The 19,973-nt window shown below is 38.3% G+C and overlaps 1 protein-coding gene across 4 annotated transcripts in view; it reads left to right on the top strand.

Moving 5' to 3' along the window:
* The window catches only part of agrn (agrin), a 173,814-nt gene that overhangs the window by 79,524 nt on the left and 74,317 nt on the right, over nucleotides 1-19,973 (top strand). For all 4 annotated transcript variants that reach the window (XM_077732487.1, XM_077732654.1, XM_077732404.1 and 1 more), the window contains 3 exons: nucleotides 11,474-11,698; nucleotides 14,323-14,547; nucleotides 15,829-16,035. In XM_077732487.1, the coding sequence (XP_077588613.1) occupies nucleotides 11,474-11,698; nucleotides 14,323-14,547; nucleotides 15,829-16,035 (657 nt within the window). The remainder of the gene's footprint in view (nucleotides 1-11,473; nucleotides 11,699-14,322; nucleotides 14,548-15,828; nucleotides 16,036-19,973) is intronic.

Genomic DNA, 19,973 nt, shown 5'->3' with positions numbered 1-19,973 from the left:
CATTCCTACGTCTTACCTACCCAAAAAGCTCCTATTTTGTTTCATCTACCAGACTTTTCACAGAAAGTGAAAAATATTCATTTCACATTTTTTTAGGGCAGCAGCTACCTTGCAGGTGTTCTTTACAATTCAAATAACACTACTTATTTTTTACGTTGTCGTTATTTCAACACCCAACTAGCCACAAACTTTGTAAAAAAAGAGAATAGTGTTACCGTACATTCATGAACTGTTTCTTTTTTATTTCCTTTTGTCAACATGAACATTTACATAAAACATTTTTAAGAGTGTAGAACAAGAATTGTAGAACTTGAATTCTTACTTTAACATCAACATCTTTTATTATTACTGGAGATGGAGATGAAAGTTGACTGAAAATTCAGTGACCACTAAAAACAAACGTACTTGGGAGACAGATTTGTGGCTCACCACAGGTGTAGCAGAAGCAGCACAATTACTGCAGGCAACGACAGCATGTGGTCATTGTGAAAACAACATAATAAGCACAGCATTCGTAAATATGACAATGATGATGATAGACATTCATTCTATCATTTTCTGTACCGCTTATCCTCACAAGACTTGCGGGGGATGATGGAGCCTATCTCCGGTAACTACCGACATCAGGCTGGGAACACCGTGAATCGGTGGCCAGTCAGCTGCAGGGCACGAGGAGACGGAAAACCAACCATTCATGCTCACACTCATAACTAGGGGCAATTTATAGTGTTCTACCAGCCTACCCTGTATGTTTTTTGCAATGTGGGAGGAAATCAGACTACCCTTTGAAAACCCACTCAAGCCCAGCAAGAACATGCAAACTCCACACAGTAAGGACAGACCTGGGATCAAACCCTCGACCCCAAAACTGGGAGGCCGCCATGCTGCCATAATGATAGTGATCTTGCAGAATTAAACTGAATATCTTAAAAAGTTGAAAAGAGATTTGAATAATTTGTCAAGGGGATTTTGTTTAGTGTTTTTCATTCAAATCCCCAACATTGATGTATTTACCCAAAAAAATGGTAGCGAGCCTAGAGGAGCAAATTAACAATTTAATTCAACGTTGCCAAAAGAGCAATTTTGCTATATTGATTTTTTTTTCCAAAGCTACTGGCAACGTTCATTTCCCCTAAGAAACAGGAGAGTCATTTTCCCGTTCTTTTTCTATATGAGAAGAAAGTAGCTGGTTTCAAGGCCATTTGGAGTCGTGCTGAGAATTCCCAAAAGACATACTGCCGTTTTATACTTTTTTATACTGGCTGTTGCTTGATAAGTTGGAGGAAAATATGGCTTGAAATATGGTTTCTATACTTGAAAAATAAAGTAAATAACATGGAGGAAAAAATTGAAATCTATCACTGCATTTTGCACTACAGTGTTTTACTCAACAGTTCCCACATTGCTGCATCTCATTGGTGCCAAAATCATTCCAGAAAGAGTGGGTGCAGGTTTTTTTTGTTCCAACCCACCAAGATGGCACCTTTTTACCAATCTGTTTTCTTACAACTGTAATCAGTTGATTGCAGTCAGGTGCTGCTTCTCCTCATTGGTCTAACTGTCTGAGCTATTTCAGTAGGGAGGAAAACCTGCACCCTCTTGGCTCTTTCTGGAATCAGTTTGACACCTGTTCTGTATCTCATCGTTGCCTTGTGTTCGTTCTTATCTTTCAAGTAAACAAGTTCTCATTATTTCATAATAGGGGCATGATTCATGAGGTTTTGATGGGATAGGAAATAGATCTTAAAATGAAATTAAGAACCCCATTTTGACGTCAGTAGATGTGCTGATTAATTGGCATGAAAAGGATTTCTATTGAATATAACAATAGGCTTACGATAGGTTTTTGTCACTGTGCAAGAAAGCAGAAAACATAAGCGACACTTGGAGGTCATTGTGAAGCCAGGCATTTCATATTTCTTTTTAAATTCAAGCAGCTTTGACAGGTCTGGGCGGGTCACTCTAGCTGAGATTATAGACTTTTTGGACAAATCAGAGAAGGAGATAGTCAGACAGCACAGCGTGCACAAGGTGAACAGTCTGATAGATGGAGGTCTATTCCAAGAATGCTGTCACTTGGATTATCTTGCAAATGTCTTTATTCGCCAGTTTGAAAGTGATTGGCAGGTGTTCATGGTGGTAAATGAAGTGGCAAGATTTCTAAGAAACTGTCATGTCTCATTCAAATCAACTAGTCAGTCTTATCTGTACTGGTGTTGCCAAAGATGTGTATTTTTCTTTGCAATATTTACTTGCGGGGCATCTGTAGCTCTCTTTCAATCTGTTGACAGTATTTTGTACAACACTTGTCATAATTGTAATATCCCCTTAGTTTAATGTCCCTAAGCCACAACCTAAAAACTATGAATCGGATCATTCTTCACTCACCATTTTGTTTATTTATTTATTCATTTATTCCTCGGCTATATAATGCACTATCAGAATTCTTGTGGTTAAGTGGTAAAAAGCACAAAAAAGTTTCTCATGATGTCATTAATCCCTATTGAAATCTTCATTTGCTTCAGCCATTTTAAACTGGAGCGATCTTACAATCTAGACAGCCAAATCGATAACAACACGTGTTTTCTTTGGTTCACATTTCTGTGGTCATTGCCCTTGCTCTACAGTCTACATGGTTGAGTAGATTTCATTTTATTCCCTGTTTTTTAGTGGCTAAAATGTTTATTTTCACATTATTCAGTTCATTGGTGTTGGAGTCAGGTAATGTCTGAAGTTTCAACAAAGTAAAATGGGAATGTAATTATGGTGAATATTATGTTAAATTAGAATCTGCAACATTTGTGCATTTTAGGTAAGCAATTTTTCCTTGGGGATTTTTTTATTTTTTTATTTATTTTATTTTTCTATAACACCACAGGCTAGTGTTCTTCTTAAAATACCCACTGTTTTATGTTTTTATACCTCAATATCATCACGGTCATCCCAATATACATGTTGTGACTCCACACTGCCATTAAACTGTAAATCCTCTCACCAAAGAGGCTCTTAAAGCATTTAAGGTGTCTATGTAATGATCTTAATCCCCTCCCATGGGCCACATGTTAAAATGAGCACTCCTGTCTGTCCACACTTCTCCATACAATATTTACATCGCCCACTTCCTAATTACCTAGACAAGCAGACACGATTCTTAAATGTCATCGTTTTTTTTAGATGGATAAATCAAAATGATCTTGTTTCTATTGATTTATGTTGTCTCTCTTGACTGTCAAGTAGTAAGACGATAAAGGCCTCAGACATGATCAAAATTCAAAGAAGAGGTCGTGTTTAAACTTGACGCCTGATAACATAACACCAACGGTAAACAAGGTACTCAATCGATTGCTGTCTCCAGCCAAAGTGAAAAAAATAGAGCAAAATTATTTTAAATACCCTGAATGGAATTCTCCACATGTTGCAACATAATTAACGGAGGATATGATCCCCAATGACAATGACATTCAAAAAGTTGTTTTTAGGTTTAGTCTTGTATTTATTATGATAACTAAAAATCTTTGCATTTTTTTCCCACCAAATTCTACTAAATAAATCCCAGAAAAAGTGATATTTTTTACTTGCAACCCTGGACTGCATAAGCAGTTACTCTCCCTCCTGGAGAGAAACAGGGAAATGTTGGAGAACTCATCTTATGGAGCCACTGTACTGGAATATGGACTTTCATTTGTCCTTACTTTTGCTTTGTAGAAGCACAGCAGGCAAAGTAGAATGCAAGTCTGCATGTGGATGAACTTGCATTACAATCGCATTGGGATTTTGTGAGTCTCTGTGTGGTCATGCGTGCAGATGTGGATGTGTGTCACACACTGAGTTGAATATTTTTATATCGCTTTTGTATGTGACCCAGGGCACAGAAAGCAGCCATTTGGCTCAAAATTTTTAAAATAAATATTCGTTTTTCCCTTATTGCGCTTTTGGTGTTGGGATTTCCCCAGGCTTGAAAAAAGTATCAATCAAAATTGCTCAGAGCGTGTTGAATTTAGTTTTAGAGGATTTTCATCCCCAACATTATTCATTGATTCATTTTGGAGGAAAATAATATTTCAACTGAGAAGTAAACCAGGAATTTGCCCTGCAACTCAACATAGTTTATTCCAATCTGCAATGTTTATTCAATTCAATATTGGTTATATCTTTCATTCATATCTATTAGAAATTGGTCAACCTATCAAGCTGGCTCTCTCAAAGCTTATGTTGGTTACAAAAGAACATTCAAACACAACCAACTTTAAGATGCAAATCTGGTTGAGTAACGTAATGTCATGTTTGATAGAATACACAAATCGCATTGGATTGAAAATGGCCAAATATCTATTTTTGGCAGAGCATCTTTGGAGAGCATCTGGTTTCTGTAGGACAGAGTCACTCAGTAAATTGAGAAAGACATCAGAATTTTCAGCTTTAAATTTGAGGAATAGCATACTGCTGGTGTCATGTGACTAACAAGTGAACAACGGAAAAAGGGAGATAAAAGGCCATACACCATTTTCATTGTATGGTACTTTGATATCAAAATTGTCAGGGAAATATAGATGTATATATTTTTTTTATTCAAGTCAGTGTACGATAATTTGGTTATTGTTACTCTATGCATTTCTGTACACAAAAATAAAAAGGTATTTATTTCCTATAGCATGCAAAAATCTGATAAGACTATTATGAGATCGCGTGATCTGCATCAGCACACTTGCTCACATGATTAACATGGCTCTGCTTTGATTTACTTATTTGGGCAAATCTGTGCTGTCATTTAATTTGCAGCCACATGACAGAAAATGACGAGTAAAGAGGATTTATTGGAAATTGGGTAAAATGAAAAGGATTTTTAAAGGCTTTTGGCAATGAACGCCACCATTCATCAGTAGTCCTAATACATCTTAGTGGCAGAAAAAAAATCTACAATTGGCTTGGCTGGAAATGTGAATTGAAAGTAATATGATACACTGAGGCATTTTTGATTGGTCGTTAAATTTAAGATATCACGACTCTTATAAAATGGTTACAAACCATGTACAGCACTTGCAAACAGTGACATTTTGTTTCCTGTAACCTATAGATACCTCTTTTTATCATTTACCTAGTCCACACTACAGAGAGGATTTAGATGGAAGATTTGGAAGCTGCACAATCTCCACTACCTCCAGCCAAACTAACAAGTAAATAGAACATTCAGTAGGTGTTCCCAGAGGATTGGTTTTCCAAAGAAAAACAAAAGTTAGTTTGTTAGTGAACTTGAAAAAGGAAGGAGACTTAAATTGGGCAGTTGTTACCTTGGCTGCATTTCTTGTTTTTATCTTTTGGTTATTGAGAAGTCTGCTAAGATCAATAAACCTTCGAATAGAAGTGTTTTTGAAGAATTATAACATACATTATTCCTCTTTTCTTCTCCTTGCTTGTGATATTGGTTTGTTATCAACCTCTGCTAGGTAGTAGAGCTGCATCAGTTTGTTATTTTATTTCTTTTTGTTGTCCTCCACTACTTCTCCTGTGTTCTAGTCTTATGTTCTCCTCCACTATTGTGATTGTTCACTTGTCTACAAAATGAATGTCCTACCCAAGTTTCTGCCTAACATGTTGTCTCTGCTTTTTTTAAAAAAAAAAAACTAGTCATCACAGTAAGTGTAGAAATTGCATTTAAATGTTGAGCAATATTTTTATAGAACAAGATAGGCTCCAACATCCCACACTATAATGACGATAAAGCGGTCCAGAAATAAGAGAGAGAGAATGACATTGAGGATTTCAAAAGGTGGTTGGTGTTTTGCTTCATACCAGTACCATGAATAAAATGCCTCCTGGTGACTGCAAATGTATTCAAAATAATGCTAGCTGAGCCCTGCCATCAGCATTAAAAGTCAATATCGGATTTCTGGGTGGAATTAAGTGATGATGGAAAAGGTATTAAAATAGCCTAGTTGTGGTTATTAATAGGAAGAAAAAACAGGTCAGTGGTATCCTTTTAGACACAAGCTCTAAAAATTTGCTTAAGAATGTATGCAATAAACATGTCTGTGAAAACAATTTGTGTTGAAATGTATTTTCTCACACACTGCAGGGTCTATTTATTTACTAAACTGCAGGGAGGGTTTTGTTGCCTAATAAAGAATTTGGAGAAAATTAATGTGATCATATTACATTTTTAGAGAGGGATAATTTAAAACAAGTAATCGAAGGCAATTAAATAACTATTAAAAGTCAAAGAAGCGGCAAGAACGACAGTAGTGACTTGAATGCTAAGGGAGGAAAAACTGTCGTCGTAATCCGCCCTCGCCATGGCAACCACTCGCTATATCTCGTTATTTTATAACGCGGTAGCCTCCCTACAAATTAGAAGCATTAAAAAGCTCCATCACCACAAAAGTTCCTTAAAAGGTCAGTAGCATGTGACCTCAAACTTGATATCAGAAATTACCCAAGCAGATTATAGCTCAACCGTCTGATCCACTTTCTTCACTGTCTTCCTCCTCATTTGCCTCTTTAAGATAACATCTCCTCATTTCTTGCTGCTGCTGCTATAAGCAGTAACTTGCATGCAGATATAGACAAACACAGTCTAATCAAATTTCTCATGGGGGATTGTTTAACACATTTATGCACACTCACGCTAACACACTGAGGGCATGAGGTCATGGTATATAACTCTATTTCCCTGCCCTCATTTCCCCCCAGGCTTTGGATTTGGTTTGGTATTCATAACCATAACTTGTCCAGACTAACACTGTGTGTTTGCATGTGTGCGTCAGTGTGTGTGTGTGTGTATACTCTGGATACATAACCTGGTGTTGGCCATCAGGTTACAGGGTCATGGGTAGCAATTCATTCCAGCAAATGAGAAGAATTGTTTTAGTCATTAGGCGATACATAAGGTTACATCTAATAAAATCAGCAGGAAATATTTTGGAGAACCATAGAACTTTTTATGACATGCAGAAAGGTAAATGGTTTATGAATAAACATAAACAATAGAAAGTAGGTGCCCTGTGGTTGGCTGGCAACCAATTCCGGGTGTGACACACTTACTGTTGGTAGTAAGCTAGAATTGGCAGCATGGAAATGCATCCAAGTACATTTTGTTCCATTCCAAACCTAGCCACCCGATGTGTGAGGTGGTTCTTCCGCCTGACTTTGGTGCGGGCTGTCAAGGTTCAATTCCCACTCAGTGGCAGTGTGATTACATACTTGAGTTGTTGTCCGTCTTTCTGTGTGCTCTATGGCTGACTGGCAACCAGTCTAGAGTGGAGTCGGCCTTTCGACTGAAGTGAGCTTGGACCGGCTCCGGCATCCCCGCAACCCTTCCGAGGATGCGTGGCATGGAAGATAAATCAATAATATTCCAAGCCAAATCTTTACCCAATTAAATCAGTTTTCTAACACTTTCTAATACCCTCAAATCTAAGATAGTGTGTAAAATGAATTTGAATACACACATGGCAGCATAATTTGTTAGGGTTATGATGAATGATGAGAAGAGTTTATGGATCGCCTTGCATCCTCGAGGGCAAACTAAAAAATGAGAGTGTCAGTTTTGCGGGACGACATCAAACATGGAGAATTATCCTCCAGTAGACCTTGTGTTGAGAATGATGAAACAATATTAACCATTTGGCCTTCTCGTCATTTCAGCCAATTTACTTTCCGTGTTTTCTTTTGAATTAGTCTTATCTTCTGGGTTTGCTTTTAAATATGAATTTTGTTTATTTCTTCCAATATTGTCCACTCCAATATACCACCCTGACCCATTCCCCTTATCTCACTTCTGCACCTTTCAGTCTTATTACCAATTACATTGCTCAACATTCCCTCCCCACATTTTCTTCCTTATCCCTGACATTTTTTTTACAGTATTTCATCATCTGAAGGCTCTATATAACCTCATTTTCTCTTCGATCTTAACTTGAGATTTGAATCTATGCCTTATTTCAGCATGAAGCTCATTGGGATGTAATCTAAAATTTAAGATGAACAAACACTGGAACAAAGATGTTTTATAAAGAAGAAATAGTTCAGCCGTATCACCGTACACCAACAAGGTACACCAGAAGACCACCAGCACAATCTAATGAGGTGCAATAAATGGGCTGTGTAAAAAAGTAATATTTCAGCAAAGCGATCGTTAAACCATAAACTCGGGGCACAGTTTGTGTTTTTTTTTCTTTCATGGGATGGGTCGAACTTTCAAAATCTTGTCAAAATCAAAATCGAAAAATAGGGTGTGTATATGTTTTTCTTTAAATTATGTATTTATTTATCTTTAAATCTGAAATAATCAAAGTGTCACAAAATATAAAGCGGGTCCATTCAGTCAATTCTGCAAAGAATCTGTCAATATTCACTTTTCTTCCCTACCGCTTTTTACAAATGACTTCCTTCCGTTCATGTCAATGTCAACTCCGTTGCCACTTTCCTCTCTTCTTTTTTGTCCTGCTGTTAGAAGGTTGGGGGCTCTTGATTAGGATTCACCCTGCCGGGTTTTCCCACATCGCATCATTGCATTTGATGAGCTCAAACCCCTTCTCTCCCTCTTCCCCATTGTCATCAGTGCCTATGCTCCAGGAAACAACCAACGTAAAAACATGCATGCATAAAAATACATCTATGCATTGAAAACTCTTGTTCACACCTTTAGATGTGCACGCACCGTCGTCACACAATGCCACTCAGTCTCCGCACACGCACACACCCGCACACGCACATTGGCTGCTGTTTATACCGTGACGGCGGGAGCCAGCTCAAGCCAGCATGTTGCTGACAACTTCCTGTCCCTAATGAGGCATTAACAAACTTGCAGTGGCAACCAGTGGATCAGAGAGCAAAGCCGAGCCCACCCTAATACTCTAACTCACCTGCCTCTAAAAAACCACAGGGTTTGTGTGAGAAGGAAGAGGCTCTCAGTAATCGTCCACAAACTCCAAAGCTCATCTGCCCCACTTTTGAGGAAGACATTATCCTCCTGTGCTTGCTCCTGCCTCTTCTCAAGTTGTCAGTAATCTTGTTCCAGACTAAGTCTCATAAGATATCACAGTGAAAAGCTTTGAAGTGTTTTTTTCTCTTCATACATAATCCAAAATATACAGTTTGAATACCTTAGTTACATTGGGAAAATTAGGATCAAAATGTTTTTAAATGCATAACATGTTGATAGCCGTACTGATCTATGACTTAGTAATAAAATAATTTGGGTCGTTTAGAACTGAAAACTACTCAAATGCGTTCACAAACACTTTCCCTTTCATTGTAACACCATAATACATAAACATGTTATGAAGCTCTATCATTACACCATTAAGAGATGTGTTTATTTTTTCACATCAGTAGGTATACCTATTTAATATCTTCAAAGGACGGCGAGAAAATTAACAACTGATAGTCGGGATAGCACAGCCAGCTATCAATTTAATTTTTTTGGACCATTGAACATTTGTTAAAACCGGTCAATGTCAAAATCTGAATTATTGTTTTTTTTTTGCCATTGTCTAAGAATAATGCAGCTAAATTAGATTACCTATCCCCATTGGGTACAAGGCAATATTAATCTGAGTTCTAGGTATTTGATTAGACTGGGGTTTACCAAGTTCTTAATATTAGCTAACCAATCAAAATGATTTAAGACGTGGTTTACCCTTAGTTTGAAATTGTGCATTAGCCTAATTTTGCAGGGCGTCACCCTTCTAGGGTAATTGCTGAATTCAACAAATAATTCATGATTTTTTTTCAGTTTCCTGGAAAAGCTGAAACAAATATTTTAACAGGTTGTCGATGTACTATTTTTCGTTGAGAGTGAAAATGATGTCTGAGGTTCTCTGATAGCTTCAGCAAGGTCATTAATGCTAAACCATTAATACCGCCCTAGAAGATCATCAGTATTTCATTGTTCTGACCCAATTAAAGTAGCACATTGACTGTCATCAAGCAGCCACTGTTGATGGTTGACAATGACTATGATTTCCATCAGTCTTCCCACTATTCAGTGCTTGATTTGAAAGTTGCTTTTGAATGGGTTTAAATTAGGTCTACAGTTTCTTTTGAAATTCTTTGGGAATACATACATATATATATATTTATATCCAGTATATATTGGAAAAAAACAGAAAGTGTTCATTAGCAAGTCTTAGTGCTTTCTTAAACCTCCAAAGAACTTGACAGGAGCGGAAAATAAAAGGGAGGGAAATCTGTTGAGTATATGAGGAGAGGGGGAAGAAAGAGTGGGGATATGCTTTGATTAAGGAAAGTCCTCATAGCAGCCCTTTCTTCTTACACATCCATAAAGTATCTCTGTTCACATCTCAGCTCTTATTAAAAAGACAGTGGTGTCATTTCATACCGGAGGCAAGAGGAGGGGATCATGTTTTCAAAGTTTTATTTATTTTTTTTTATTTTGCCAAGGTAGTGCGAAAACATTACTCCACTCCTCATCTTGCAAATGGCTAACGAGGATTGGGAGTTTGGAGATTTGTTTTTATACACAATTTTCACATCCGTTGATAGTATTTTTTTTGTATGTATCATAGTTCAAGCATTATTTGATAGTATGATAGAGCTTTGAGAATTATCTTGACATAAGTTAGTTTTAAGTGGACATTTCTTTTTTGAAAACATAACGGAATACAATGATTTCATTATTTCCATCAATATTATCCTGACATTTTATTATTAGATCACATTATATTTTTTCTATCCATAATATTTTTCAATTTCAAGTGGATGACCTGCTGCCTTTCAGAGACAGAGTATGAGTCCTTATGTTAAGTCGCCATACTGTATGAATTTCAGCCATGGTTTTGGAACAAGACGAATTATACGAGCCACAGTAAATTTTTATAACGTTGTGGAACTGGGAGTGTTGCCTGCTTTCCGCTTCTCTTTTCAAAAGTAACAGTCATAATTATAAATAGCATTGCAGGATAACAATGGGGTTCCATTACCTTTTGTGGAGCGTATACCTCCAGAACAGTCGGCGTTCCTGGCAGAAATCATCGGCAGAATTAAAAGTTGTACCAGTGAATCACTCTGCGACAAATGGCTCGCTGTTTAATTAGGCCGAAAACAGTGTCCTGCGGGAGAATAGCTTTCTCATTTTTCTCTTCTTGCTCTCGGATTCATTTGTGGCAAGGTAAATACAAAACGGGTCCCTTCTCGGCCACAGCGATTAAAACTCACTGGAGCATAGCAGAAAAGCATGTTTGGAATTGAAAGCTCCTAAATCAGAATGAAACATAGACTTGTGACAGTATGCCCCCTCCGAGGGAAGTCAAGTGCTTTTTGACATTCTGAATGACTGCTCTGGGCCTTCTTAAGTGCACTAGTCACTACGTGAGTACAATGAACTACATGCCATGAAGCAGTCCATTGTTACAGTAACAGCAAGTGCCCTCACGTGTAAAAGTTTAGTTGCTGCGCTTGGAGAGTGTCGCACTGTTTTGTTTATGAACATTTTTTTTTTCCCTCTTGCCTACAGCTCTCAAAGACCCTTGCAGTGAAGTGACCTGCAGCTACGGCAGCACCTGTGTCCAGTCAACTGATGGCTTGTCGGCTAAATGCATGTGCCCGCTTGGCTGTGAGGGAAGACCAGAACAAACAGTATGTGGCAGCGATGGAAAGGACTACCGCAACGAGTGTGAGCTACATCAGTATGCCTGCAAGAACCATAAGAACATCAGGGTGCAACATCAAGGACGTTGCGGTAGGAATTTTATCCATTTTTTTTCTTCCACATACCAAGAACTTACCAGGAATTATTTTTTTCACCTTCCCTGTTTTTTTCTAACAAACTGTTACACCAAATGAATACTAAACTAGTAGTTGTAGCTACATTTTGATTAAAAAGTTGCATTTAGTGCTAATTATTTTTCTGAATGGCAGCTCTGAAGTATATTATCTTACCAAAACAGCAGTTTTTTTCACAGAAATCAATCACAATATCATAAAAGGAAAACACAAAAACTTTAAAACTTGTGACACAAAAGATTTTTGTAAAAGGGAAAACTGCATTTTCCTTTCTATTATGGGCCAGATAATTAACATCTACAAAGTGCATGGAAAAGTTTGGGCCCCTGGGTATGACCAAACTTTCATGCCTTTTTAACCATTTAGTTTCTTTTCGACCATCTGAAAAACATAAATTGCATATTGAATAGAGATGTGAAATCAACAAAAAATGAACATTGCGGCTTATCTCCTCAGTAGCATGAAAACATCTGTGCACCAAACAAACATAAATACAACACAATAGGGATTTATATTTATTTTGATGAGCCCACGAGTAATGATCGTATCTTCTTGTGAATTTGTTGTTCCTCTCATGTTGGTGGTTTTTATCCTCAAATTATCTTCTCCTTCAGCTGTTATTTTTTTGTTCACATTCCCCGTTACGTGTGCCCTTACTAATTTTCATTTTGACTATTTTCCACCGCACACCAGTATTCTTTTAATGTAAACTGTTGTTCCACCAAGTATCACTTGTCATTTTTGCACGGACTGGCTTTTTCCTCGTCTATACGTACTTGTTTTCATCTATCAGTGGTTGTTTACTCCCAAGGCGATCCCCCTCCTCCCTTTTGTTGTGGCAAGCCAGATGGAGAGAGAGTGTAGCAGTTTCTCCCTCAAAGACAGAGCCTTGTGGTGGGCAACGTGAGATGTATATAAGGGTCTACAGACAGAAGGTTGGTCGCATAAATCCAGCCAGAGTTCGCCCAGGGGGAACGATGCTGCTAGTTTCTGTAGCAAACAGGCCATTCTTTTTGTAATTACCCTCCTTGCTTGGTTGAAGGAGAGCAGGAATCCTGGAAGCTGTTCTTCTCACTTAATAGGAGGTAATGGTGTTGCTCTCAAGTAATGGCCTGGCTGGCGGTGTGGTGCTGTGTTATACTGAGATACCACATGCAGTGCGATAAAAGACCTGTTTGCTCATCTTCTCCCACCTTTGCATTGCTGTGCTTGAAAAAAATCCTCCTTTTCTCAGAAACTAGATGAATCTATCCGTTGCATTGTTGATATTCCAATAATCCTTAGGCAACCATTTGCTTATTAGTTGTTTTAAGGGCTGTCTATAGGATGGAGTATCATGACATTTTGAAGAAATTCAGCATAGACAGATTTTATGGAAAAATGAACTTTTCAGTGTGATTTTGATGATAGTGTCTCGATGTAAACGGGATTGTACAATTCAATGCATTTGGAGTGTTCTGTGCAATGTATAGCTGATTTACTACTACATTGTAACATATAGTATTTATAGTATGTTGTTTCCGCTCAAGCAATACAAAGCCACAAAGTCTTGTTTCAATGCGTAACAGGCTCTTCCTCATCCACAAGCCAATCCCATTATGATCCAGGGCTGATAAAGCCAAAGAGTATAGCCTGCAAAGAAGAAGCGGCAATGGGGCAGCGAATTGAAACGAGTGCCTCTTTATCTTATTCCTTGTCTCTCTGACGATCAAAATCTTACTCGGAGGTGCTCTCATTCCTTGGGCGAAGGATAATATAATATTTGTAGAACAGCCGTAATGGAAGAGTTTTCTTGCACCGTACATTCTTCTCTTGTGACAGCCGTTTCTCTTTGCCAATTGGTATACTAAAAATGCCACGGGACATTGTTGTTTCTTCAACTTGTTTTTCTGCCACTGCCAGTTCACTGCTGGCAATGCCTCAGAAATACCAAAAGTTGACATCGTTTCATGTTAAGGGCTGTTCTGATGTTAAGCGGGTTGGCGTTTCCAAGCAATTTGGGGATTTTTTTGGACTTGCACAGGCGAATATGTTTGAAAGAGGGTATTTTTCAGTTTTTAAAGTGTTAACCCTGCCATCTTTTATTGCACCAGACTTTATTGCATACCCTTTTAAAATTCTTGTTGGACACCACTTGAAAGACAACCATTTATAATTGAGTGACACTGCTGATAAAGTTGACTTGTAACTGTATTGAATTGATTAGTGAATTGTATGCTGCAAAAATAGATATGAACATGTCAATGGCAGATTTATTTTTCATAGATCAAGTGCATACAATAAGTATTTTTACCTTGGAGAAACCAGATATGTAGTGGCCCAATTTTGTGGAAGATATATAACAATGAACTAACACAGGTGTAAATGTAGAATCAATTCCATTAAAAGATTATAACATTTTCATGTATGAATTTGTACCATGTATTAGGTAACAGCACTTATCACAAGTTCTTTTTTTAATCTCCCCCACTGCTATTCTGCAATATTCAACACGATGTACTTTTGCGCAAGTAAACAAGTATAACTTTTTACCCTGTTACGGCAGGCAATTAACATTCAGGTACATGTGTGTCTCCACAGACCCGTGTAAAGACAGTGAGAACAGTCTAAACACATTGTGCCGGGTCGAAGCTCTCACCCGTCAACCTCTTATCTTCGGATTGCCCAAGTCGTGCCCCCCAGCTAGCGAGCCGTTATGTGCCAGCGATGGTGAAACCTACCCCAGCGAGTGCGCAATGAAAGCAACGGGTCTCCAAAAGGGTGTCAAGCTCAGGAAGATTCACAGCGGATGGTGCAGAAGGCTCGGTAAGCTCCCACTTAACCTTTGCACTCTTTGTCTTCTTTAATTCAATTCAAAATGCACTTCTGCTTCACAACATCATACACATACCCATTCGTGGATCTAGTTCTGCTTAATATTCGACAACTTGGCATTAAGACATGACCCATTCCAACCCCTCTGAGTTGTACCGCGATAAATGGTTCTGAGCCTTTAGGGTCATTACCTTGCAAACTGAATCCTCCTCCAGCTAGATCAGAGCTTTTAGGCTGACTATCAGTGTAAGTAAAACAAGAGGAGGAATCCAAAAGTAACAAGTAGCTGTTAATTTGTACTCTCTGTTTGATAGCCCCCTGAAGAAGACTAATTCCACCTCCATGTTTCAATCAGAGTCGAGCACAGGAACTGCAGTTTCGGTTTAGGACAGCGACATGAATAGACTGTAATGTGTGTTAGGAATCAACAACAAGAATAGAAAAAGACCTATCTTTTTTTGGAGTTGTCAGTGTTAAAGGCGGACAAAGTCTTGAGACTGCAAATTCAACAGTACGACTTGATTCGCTTTTTGATGGATTTCTTTCATCACTGCTTTTTTCAATTTCATGTAAAATTCTGCAATTAACTGAAACACACTCAATAGCAAAAGATGTGAGTATATATGTCGGTGCTAACTTGTACCTCTTTCAACTGTGCCAATATCAAATAAAAGAATTCCATTTAAAAAAACAGATCCGTGAAATCATATCCCTTAGCAAATTACAAGTTAGTTACTAATCAAAATGACCATTTCGACATGGCGTGCACATCCTCGTAGACCTCTCACTCAGACCGAGCACCAATCTAATTAAGTGTGGCATGACAGGCCTTTAAAGAACGCGGGTAAGGGAATTGGATTGCTGTACAAATTAGATTCACCGATCAGCAATGAAATAAATTTTAGGCCCTGTGAGCGTTTTGAGAACAGACGCCTCAAATTGGATTTTTTCACTTCACTGCTAAATTTACCATTTAACACAAGTTTTCTTTTTGATTTTTGCTGCTTAGTGAGTTGAGAAATAATGAGCGTAATAGGGTAGATTGTAACTCTTCTGTCAAATTACATGTTGTGTTTCAGAGCTGTAAAACCGTTTGTGAAATTACTGATGTAGGCAATCACTCCTTGAGTATACAGTATTTATTTTTAAAAAAAGACTCAGACCGTTGCTAGCTAATAAATCAACTTTTACAATGGAACGAATGAAAATATGATTCCAAAAAGGTGATCCTACATAATACTATACTAATTCCTGAATCCTTCCTTGTTGCAGAAGAATGTAAGGAGGAGTGCAGCTTCAATGCCGTGTGTTTGGTCGGTCAATTGAACGCTCAATGCTCATGCGATCCCATTGAGTGCGACGGGACCTACAAGCCCATCTGCGGCAAGGATGGTCGCACCTACACCAACGACTGCGTGCGCCGCAAGGGCGAGTGCTTGGAAAAGACCCCCATTCCCATCAAACATGCAGGACCGTGTGGTGAGTAGAACCAAGGGAGGAGGACAAATGTCCTTTCCCTTATGTAAAAAAATGTCTGAAACGGTTTAATGTAGCGCTTCGAAAGGGGTGGGGAAACTTAAGCTTGTGCCTTCACTTCACCAGTTCATCTTTACATTCATCCTTCCATTTCCAGCGACCCTTGCACGTTTCACTCACTCTCCTCCACTTCAGTCTGTCTTTTTTGTTGTCTTCCGTGTTGTCTAAAAGAAAAGCTGTTCTTTCTTGTTGCAGTGCGTCAGTCAGTCTGTCTGTCTGTCTGTCTTTGTCCATGTTGGCTGTATCCTCCTGGCTCGCTGACTGCAGGTGGAAAGTGGGGTCACCCATTGGGCGACCTCATCAAATGGATGCTGGGGGGTGAAGCCTTCCCCTTTGCTCCGAGCGGACCGAACAGGAGGGGTCTTGTACCACTGCTCTTCTTTATGTCTCTTTGTTTCACTCCTACTGCACTGATATCAACCTTGAGGTTGGAGAAGTCTGCCTGTTTTTCTATAATCTCTCCTACCCACTCAAGTCTTTATTTTTTGTCCTGCATGCTATAAGGGCTTGGTCATATTCTAATTAATTCTAATTAATTTAATTTATTTTAATTGTGGGTTTTTTGCTGCATGTGACAAAAATCAATCAAAGTTTCGTGTTTGTTTCCAATCTGGTACAATTGAAGCATATTTGTGAGACAAGTCCATTAGCCTGCATAGGTGGCACTTAAGTAAAAGTTCTCTATGTATAAATGATATCAACTCTAGCATTCATTTTTCTAAAAAAAATCTAAAAAGTCTTTGCTACATGTGGACACTGCCCAAGAATTAGAAATGTGTAGAAACAAGTAGAAACATTTATAAAACACCCCAAAAAACAGAACTCTGCTTACTGAGTAAATTCCTGTGTACTGAATCAGTGTAAAAAATAGGCCAAAAAAATCAAGTCAGAATCAAGCCTCTGATGCTCACTGATCAGCGATAGGTCAAAAATTATGTCTCTCAACGATTAAGACGAGACAAATTAGCAGCTGGCCTTGTTTTATTTGCTAGAAAAGTAATGCATTCAGTACAGAAACAAACTTACATTGGAATAGATTATTTGATGAACACATTAAGATGTCTATACTTCCTGAGCGAAGATGAACAGGAGTGTCTTTCCTTACTACGACTCGTTCATATGTGCTCAGCATAAATGAAACAGTTTCAATGTCTTGTATTGTGTATTCTAACAACAACAAGACCGTGCATTTGTATCTCATTATTCTACTAGTTCCCCAGGAATAGCATCCATTCCCTAGCGCAATATGCATTCTTATTGAAATTTGCTGATTACTCAAGAGAGCCCCACAAACGTCAAAGATCAACTTTGTTTTTCAATTAAACATCAAACAACAAGAACATAGGAGTCCTCTCAGACCATTAGCTTCGCCAGACTGGTGATTAAGTGTTCTTTTATATTGTAATTGTTTTAGTAAAATGGAGAGTAGGTTAAATTACAGACCATCTTAAAATAATACTGTACCGATTATGGTGTTGGAAAAGCCTCAAGTTCAGTGCTTGTGCAATCCATCCATAACCCAAAGAACTCTGACAACAACATAGAGTGTGATGATTTTTTCTGTGATGTTTGCACCTTGACAGTTCAATGGCTGTGTCAGACAATGTCAGCCTGGTGCGCAAACACAATCAGTGCCTTCAGGCTTCACTTTCATCTCTATGAGACAGTGTTTTTTGTTTTGTTTAGCATGCATACCTTGTGGTAGCTACATTTGGTCTTTGGTGATTGATTCATGTGAGTCATTCAGGCGGACGTCCGTCCGAGTGTAGGCCCAAGATCAGGAATTTAAATGCTTTATTTGATATCCGGTGGTCCGGCTTAGATTGAGTGTTCAATCACAGGTTCGGAGTTTCTATGTTACACGGGCTTGAATGGGTTTTCTCAGGGCACTCAGGTTTCCTCCCACATCGCAAAAACATGCAGGCTAGGTTGCTTGTAAACTAAATAGCGCCAGTTCAATGTCCAAGATCAAATAATATATTAAATTATTGCACTAGCTTTAGTTGTAAGATGTGTGTAAACATAATGTGACATTATATACATGTATTTAAAATGACAACAAATTCACTATATAAAATATATTCTTATTCATCAACTTGCATTCCATTTTAAAAGTTTACTGAAAATGGGATGGTTTGAGTCAGCTTTTTGGAAAAACTTTTAAATAGGAAGGTGAATTAGTTGTGCAACATTTACTGTCTAGCATTTCATGGTCTCAGCTTACTTCATATCAGACTGTTTCAAATTTCATCACTACTTTGCTTTCATCTCACTGAGATAATTTGTCGCATTGAAATGATTATGTTCTGAGCTGAGGTTTTGCCACATTGCAATCAATAACACGCAGCGCCAAGTAGCCAACAATTGATTGAAACATTGCAACCACAAAACCTCCATTCCTATTTGTCTCATTTGGAAAGAAGGCATATCCATTGTGGTTAATTTATGAATAATGGATTGTAAATTCACACAGGCTTTTGTTAGTTCCCTGTGTGGAACAGAAAGATAAATTTTAGTCTGCAGTAATACATTTATGCCACCGGCCTCCTTATGATATCAGCACAGCACGGTTGCAGTAAGTACACAATGATCAATCGTTACAATGACAAACGATCAGCTGTTCATACATGACCAATCATGTGCCGAGGGAAACCTTTGATGTTTTTGTCCTTCAGCGCTTTACTATCACTCATAACTGGGGAAATAAACTACGAGTTTAATGAAGTCATAAATGGATAAGAAGCCATTTGGTCACTCATGTTACCCCAAAAAAAGAAAAACAATGCATGCTACTAAGTTGCTGATGTATTTCAAACACGATTTGAAATTCACTGCAACCATTGCAATCCATTCAGGACACAAAAAGGTTTCTAATTTAATTCCAGATAGTTTTACAGAGGCTCATCGACAACACTGTTCAACATCGGCTCACATTGTTGCGGGTGTCTGAATTTGGCAAGAGAGATCCAGAAAGTGGGCCACATCCCCGCAGCGCACTGGGCATTAACAAATCAAAATGGCTCAGTGGCTCCCTGACGTGTCATTGTACCTGTGTGCAATGTGCTTTGCCTAATGTGCTTTTTTTTGGCTCTTGTCTATACCGCCCGCAGCTTGGTGAAAGGATATTTGGATCTGAACCATGTCATTTTGCGTCAAAGACATGCCTTCATTTCCATTTAGAATGGCTCCCGGTTGACTAATGGATGGTAGATAAATTCTCACGATAAAAATTAATAAATTGAACCAGATTTAATAGGAATGGTTAAAACTAATTAATGTTTGAATGAAATAAAATTAAGGGGTTTACACAATTTCACTATTTTTCCCACATCAATAAACAAAAAAAAAACCACTCCAAACCCCAACACTCATATCTAAACTAACATTTTAACTCACATTTCACATTCAGTCTGACAAACTGAAATAAGTAGTCAGAAAATTAATTGCACATTTTTGCCTTTACACATTTGCAATCGACTACAGCTGTTATGCTCTCATTTAATGTCTTGCCAAAGCCTGTAGAAGATGGCTGATGTTAAATTAGGACTTCTGTTCATTTGAGGGTTTGGAGATGAGACGATTGGACTCCCAAGCAGTCGCGAAGCTCTGAGGCGTACGTCAGCCCGAGTGCTGTTTTCCTAATCAAATTAATTTGAGCAAGTGTGGTGGGAAGCCGATTGACAGCAGGCATACTGCCAGTCCACTTAACATGGACTTCAAGTGATCCTCAGCAAGCAGAAATTGCCGAGATTATTTGGGTCAGCAGGCTGTCAGAAGTGACTTGATGTGGCGCCTGCCACTGACTGGGCTGTGATGAAATCAAGCACAGGGACACATTTGCAAATTTGGTTATATTTGATTGCACTTCCACTCTTTGCTCC

This window comes from Stigmatopora nigra, chromosome 1 (assembly GCF_051989575.1).
Source record: "Stigmatopora nigra isolate UIUO_SnigA chromosome 1, RoL_Snig_1.1, whole genome shotgun sequence".
Taxonomy (NCBI): Eukaryota; Metazoa; Chordata; class Actinopteri; order Syngnathiformes; family Syngnathidae; genus Stigmatopora; species Stigmatopora nigra.
Note: the sequence above shows the minus strand (reverse complement) of the source record. Positions and strands in the feature narration are given on the sequence as shown.